General features: G+C 41.3%; 1 protein-coding gene across 1 annotated transcript in view; it reads left to right on the forward strand.

The window, feature by feature from the left end:
* Window positions 1–5,594, forward strand: part of LOC103145765 (protein kinase C delta type-like) — a 19,669-nt gene extending 14,075 nt beyond the window's left edge. Inside the window, exons 5-17 of the mRNA XM_007563338.2 lie at window positions 382–413; window positions 532–617; window positions 838–967; window positions 1,060–1,160; window positions 1,253–1,328; window positions 1,478–1,623; window positions 1,707–1,880; window positions 2,613–2,704; window positions 2,793–2,855; window positions 2,951–3,089; window positions 3,268–3,456; window positions 3,548–3,676; window positions 4,324–5,594. Of these exons, the coding sequence (XP_007563400.1) occupies window positions 382–413; window positions 532–617; window positions 838–967; window positions 1,060–1,160; window positions 1,253–1,328; window positions 1,478–1,623; window positions 1,707–1,880; window positions 2,613–2,704; window positions 2,793–2,855; window positions 2,951–3,089; window positions 3,268–3,456; window positions 3,548–3,676; window positions 4,324–4,482 (1,516 nt within the window). The 3' untranslated portion in view covers window positions 4,483–5,594. The remainder of the gene's footprint in view (window positions 1–381; window positions 414–531; window positions 618–837; window positions 968–1,059; window positions 1,161–1,252; window positions 1,329–1,477; window positions 1,624–1,706; window positions 1,881–2,612; window positions 2,705–2,792; window positions 2,856–2,950; window positions 3,090–3,267; window positions 3,457–3,547; window positions 3,677–4,323) is intronic.
* Window positions 5,595–5,853: the final 259 nt, after the last annotated feature.

The raw sequence follows: 5,853 nt of genomic DNA on the forward strand, positions 1-5,853 counted from the left end.
TATATATATATATATATATATATTTTTTTTTTTTTTTAAACTTGCATTTATGGAGCTTCACCAATCTGTGAGTCAAGCTCCTCCTCCATCTGTCCAATCTACAGACATTTTCTATCCGTTTAGAAAACAGCAACAGGAAATCTGTTGTTTTTTCCAGCCTGTGTTTTAACAGTGACTTTTATTTACCTACTTTCAGTTTTATTATCCCTTATCTTCAGTTTTACCACCGAACACACACATTATTGGGTCTGTCGCATCTGGAGACCTTTCCATACAGACACTTTTCAATATGTCAAACAAATCCTAGTGCGACAGTCATTTCAAGCACTTCAGTCCACAAATGTTAAAATGTTTATATATTTTTTTTTCTCTTTCATACAGGGGTCTCAACAAGCAGGGGTACAAGTGCAAACGTAAGTGGCTTCTAAGCTGATGTCTTCATGTTTGCACATTTTTAAACCTCTGGACATTTGTAACCCAGACTTTTTTTCCTCACATCCTAACTTTAACATTACATGTCGTTTGTCCCAGAATGCAATGCAGCCATCCACAAGAAGTGCTTCGAGAAAATCATCTACAACTGCACTGGAACAGCAGCAAATAGTGTTGAGACCATGGTGAGCCGAGTTAATGTTTTGCAGCAAAATGTCAGCATCAGATCTGGCAACGACGGCGAGACTCTTATCAATATTTTCCTTTTTTTTTCCATGTTGTGGTTTCAGCAATGAATTGAAAATTCTTCATCTGCACCATTCGTCACATCAATAAAAATACGAGCGTTTAACATTAACCTTTTACCTACAGCCATCTGACGCGTTCTGATCTCTTTTCACGCAGTTCCAGAGGGAACGTTTCAATGTTAACATGCCGCATCGCTTCAAGTTCTACAACTACAAGAGCCCCACATTCTGTGACCACTGCGGCAGTCTCCTGTGGGGTCTCGTGAGACAAGGCCTGAAATGCGACGGTGAATACCAAAAAACGCCTTGTTTTCATTTGTATACATCTGCCGTGGTGCTAACATCCTCATTTCTACCTCACGCTTCATCCTCCGTCTAGCGTGCAACATGAACGTCCACAGTTACTGCCAGGTGAAAGTGGCCAATCTGTGTGGAGTCGACCAGAAATTGTTCGCAGAAGTTCTGTCCCAGTTTGCCACGGTGGGTGGAGAGTTGAGCTTTGTACTCAATTGTTTTTAAAATCCGTGCTGATGCTTTACCCAAAATAATAATTAAAAAAAATTTCACTGCAGAAAAACGACACCCAGGAAGAAGATGAGCCAGAAATTGGGATTTATGAAGACAGGAGTTCAATTGCAGATCCTAAAGGTAAAGAGTTAAACACCGACTTTCATCTTCCTTGTGTCGTTTGTTTTATTCTTTGAAATCTTGAATTGGAATGCTTTGATCAGAATATGCATGGGTATCTACATACATACTTAGTCATGCACTCAAAGTGCCCAAATGTTTATTTTTAGCTGGCGAAAAACCCAAGAGCGTGAGGCCGCCGCCTGCCACGACCCCGGCCCAAGACCCAACCCCAGCCCCGACCTCCCAGCTCCTCCATCTCAAATTGGACAACTTTATACTCCATAAGGTTCTGGGGAAAGGCAGCTTTGGCAAGGTATGCCCTGCTGTGTCCTTCCTTAAACAACCTCATCCTGGGATAACATATTTATTAAACCTCTGAACGTCCCGCACCTCCAGGTGATGCTGGCAGAGCTGAAGGGGACGGGTCAGTACTTTGCCGTGAAAGCCCTGAAGAAGGATGTGGTGCTCATGGATGACGACGTCGAGTGCACCATGGTGGAAAAAAGAGTCCTGAGCCTTGCGTGGAACAATCCTTTCCTCACTCATCTCTACTCGACGTTCCAGACCAAAGTAAAAACACCCCTGCTGCCTTCCACTTCACAATTTTGCACTACTTTATTCTGGTCTAACACACACAATTCCCTGAAGCTTGTGCATGTAGGCTGATACTGTTGCATGGCATTGCACATCTCTGTTAGCAAAACGGTTTCTCTACTTGCATCACAGTAAACTCTGAGGAATAAATTAGAGTTCATTTGGGGCCTAAAAATTTACTTTAATTAAAGCCAGAGGCAGCATATTATTTTAGTTAAGAATTTACTGCTTTCGTTTTTAGACCACCAACTGAGTAAGCAGTGAAACTTCACCCATTTTTTGTTTTAGCTTTTGCTTAACGTCTTCCCGCTCCGTCTTGGCACTTGTTGTAACGCCAGGGTGAGTCAAGTGCAAATCATCTGTGATGTGCGACTGAAAAGATCCTTTCCACATGCATACGCACCGCTCTGCACTTGTTGCAGTCCTACTTACGCTATTTCCTCAACAGGTTAAGCTATCTACTCCTCTATTTACATGGTACCAAGTAGATTAACACAACTTCATATCATCTGTTCTTGTTTGGTTTTCTCTGCTTGAGAAAACCAAACCCAACCCAAAGCTTCAGTGCTGAGAACGACAGTTCCCAGCTGTCCGTTGGATAACGCCACACAAACCCAGCCTGTGTTATCTGAACGTCCGCCCCCACGCCCTCCACTTGTGCTCTTCACGTCCCATTTGTGAGCTGACAGTCATATCTTGTTTTCACAGGAGCACCTCTTCTTCGTAATGGAGTTCCTCAACGGAGGCGACTTGATGTTTCACATTCAGGAGAAGGGCCGCTTCGATCTCACCAGAGCCACGTGAGTACGCACCCAACCTGTGACGCAGAGGTTCGCAGATGCAATGCCGTCTCGATCGACGTGAAACGGTTTGAATTTTCCCCCATAGATTCTACGCTGCTGAGATCGTTGTAGGGCTTCAGTTCCTTCACGGACAAGGAATCATCTACAGGTAGGACTCTGCTCCGATGCGTTCCCATCAACCTGCAGCGTGGCAGATTGAAAAACTGTTTCATTGGATGTGCATGTGTCTCTTTTTGTCTACAGAGATTTGAAGCTGGATAATGTTATGCTGGACAGTTATGGACACATCAAAATAGCAGATTTTGGCATGTGCAAAGAGAACATCTCTGCAGAGAACAAAGCCGGAACGTTCTGTGGAACGCCGGACTACATCGCACCCGAGGTCAGTCCAAGTCTCCTCAACAAATATCTTCTGTGACTTCATTTAAATGTCAAACCTTACTGTTCTTTTATTTGTATTATTACATGAATAAATGCGTGTGCGCGCCTCCTGGTGGCCTTTACGAGTATTGCACCTGCATGAGACCCAACGCCAATTCCATTTGTCTCTTCTTTCATAGATCCTGGTTGGACAAAAGTACACCTTCTCAGTAGACTGGTGGTCATTTGGTGTGCTAGTCTACGAGATGCTGATTGGTCAGTCGCCGTTCCACGGTGACAATGAGGACGAGCTGTTTGAATCCATCCGGATAGATACCCCCAACTACCCTAAGTGGCTCACCAATGAATCAAGGAGCCTGCTTGAGCTGGTGAATAATCAGTAGTGTCAAGAGCAGGATCGCACACACCACATTCCTGTCGTTTGCAATTCAGTTGTATTTCCTCCTGTCTCTCTTTCAGTTGTTTGTGCGAGAGCCAAGTCGCAGGTTGGGTATGGTCGGCGACATCAGAGCCCACAAGTTCTTTCAATTAATCAACTGGTCGGCACTGGAGAAGAGACAAGTGGAGCCGCCGTACAAGCCCAAAGTGGTATGGGAGTATATTAGAAGTACACAATAAAGCAGGAGATGGGGGGGAAAATGTGTTCCTTACAAACTGGAATATTGTAGCAAGACCAATAAAGAAGTATTTTCAATACAAAATAGATACAGTATGGGTTACAAAATCTTGGCAAGATTGTTCATTCTCACTGTTGTCCAGCAGAGTCTCCAAAAGAAAGGTAGGCCACAAAAGGCCATGACTAAAGAAGTCTGTAATTCTGCAAGCATGTTAATAAAAAGTTGATTGGAAGGAAAAAAATGTGTGCAGACAAATCAAAGCAAAAAAAATGGAAAAGCATCAATTGTTCATGGGTTAATTAAAGCAGCATAGGCTTCCTGGACACCACAGGCCAATTGCTAAGGAACACTGACCAAGACATTTCTAGAATTAAAATAACTTACAATATAATTTCTTTTTAATCTCTCAAGTTACTTTAGTTTTTTTTGATAAACTTAATTGAAACATACCACGTAGGAGTGGATCTACATAAACGGTTTTTCTTATTGAATTGAATTACTGAACTTCATTAATTGTGTTGCAGCTGTGTCTACATCTGTCCCGATTACCGGCTGTTGTGAAACTCATGGAGCTCTTTTTTTTTTTCTTTTTTTCTTTTTGTTCCTTTGTGTCCACAGAAATCTCCCAGCGACTACAGCAACTTTGATCGGGACTTCCTCAGCGAGAAAGCCCGCCTCACTAACTGTGACAAAAAGCTCCTTGCAACCATGGACCAGTCTGCTTTTAGAGGCTTTTCCTTCATCAACCCCAAAATGGAACAACTGATAAGAAAATAGAAGGAAAAAAAAAACTCACAGAAACTAAAGTTTTAGCTCGGGACACGGATGTAGGCTCTCATGTTATTCTGTTTATCTTCATGTGGTGTAGGGGTCAAGTGACTTTTGAGCCTGCTTGTAAGCTTTATGGTTCCTCTGATACATCAGGAGATAAAACAACATTTGCTGGAAGAGTGCATTTATCTCATCTCCTCCGTCAGTCGACGCAGGTTTCCAACAGAGCGCGAAGCTTCAGGAATGCGAGTTGGATTCTTGGACCAGTGTCACGTTTTGTTTATACTAAGGGATACAAATCAATTACGAGTTTAGTCTTCATTTGTTAAGTCGTGTTTTCTTCATTCACTGTATCACAACTCTTTAATTCGCAGGCACAAGATTCACACTTTGATTTTATGAAACAGTAACACTGTATAAACCTGACATTGCACATGTAAACTACGGGAGTTGAATGTACGTGGAGAGCGTATTCATTGCAGCACTTTTTGCACCCAGATAGAGATTATAAGGACTTTTGTATGGAGATGCTTTTTTTTTTTTTTTTTTTTTAAGATGCAAAATGGTGCTACAGGTTGCCACTACTGTTTTTGTTGATGCAGCTGGTTTAGCCCATTTGGGATGAAATGTACTGTAACGGTGTCGACGGTTTAAATTTGATCTGAACTGAAGTGTTTATGCCATGAACTGTCATTACTTTCCTGTTATTCCTTTGTGTTTTGTTCCGTTTTTAATATTTTATTCTCTCTTTTTGTAAAATGAGCATAAAATAAAATACCATGCTGTATATCAAAATAAAGGAGAGTATAGGGAAGTTCTCTGGGTTCTCGTGGAACTCGGTTGAAGAACCCGTGGTGTGCGTTTCATATTACACCTGTACATCTGTATGCAATGAAAAATTTTGTTTTATAAGAGAAGTGGCATTTCTGTGTGAGAACATATCTTTGATATGTCGTATGTATGTTACAATATTTAAATACTGGGATTTAACAGGGAAATGATGCAACTCTGTATAAATAAATCATGTGTTTAGCTGTTAACTGCTTGATTTTAATGGAGTCCTTTTGAAATGTCCATCTTTTACAAATGATTCTGAATAAATATACTTGCAAACTGAACATTCATTGTCTACTGTCCACATTGCACTTTGATTAGCTTTGGATGTGAGGTTTGTTAAATGAGACACTGAAATCTGAGCCTAAAGTAAATCTGCCCTTATGAGATTTACTTATGTTTAACTGAAAACATTTTGTATTTGAGGAAGCAGTTTGTAAAATTCAGCTTTCCTTTGAACTGAGATCGATAGTCACACCAGTCAGTTTTGACCCAAAACAGTATATCGTTTGCTAAAAAGTTGAAGATGAAAAGGGATTTTGT

This window comes from Poecilia formosa, unplaced genomic scaffold, assembly GCF_000485575.1.
Source record: "Poecilia formosa unplaced genomic scaffold, Poecilia_formosa-5.1.2 Scaffold147, whole genome shotgun sequence".
Taxonomy (NCBI): domain Eukaryota; kingdom Metazoa; phylum Chordata; class Actinopteri; order Cyprinodontiformes; family Poeciliidae; genus Poecilia; species Poecilia formosa.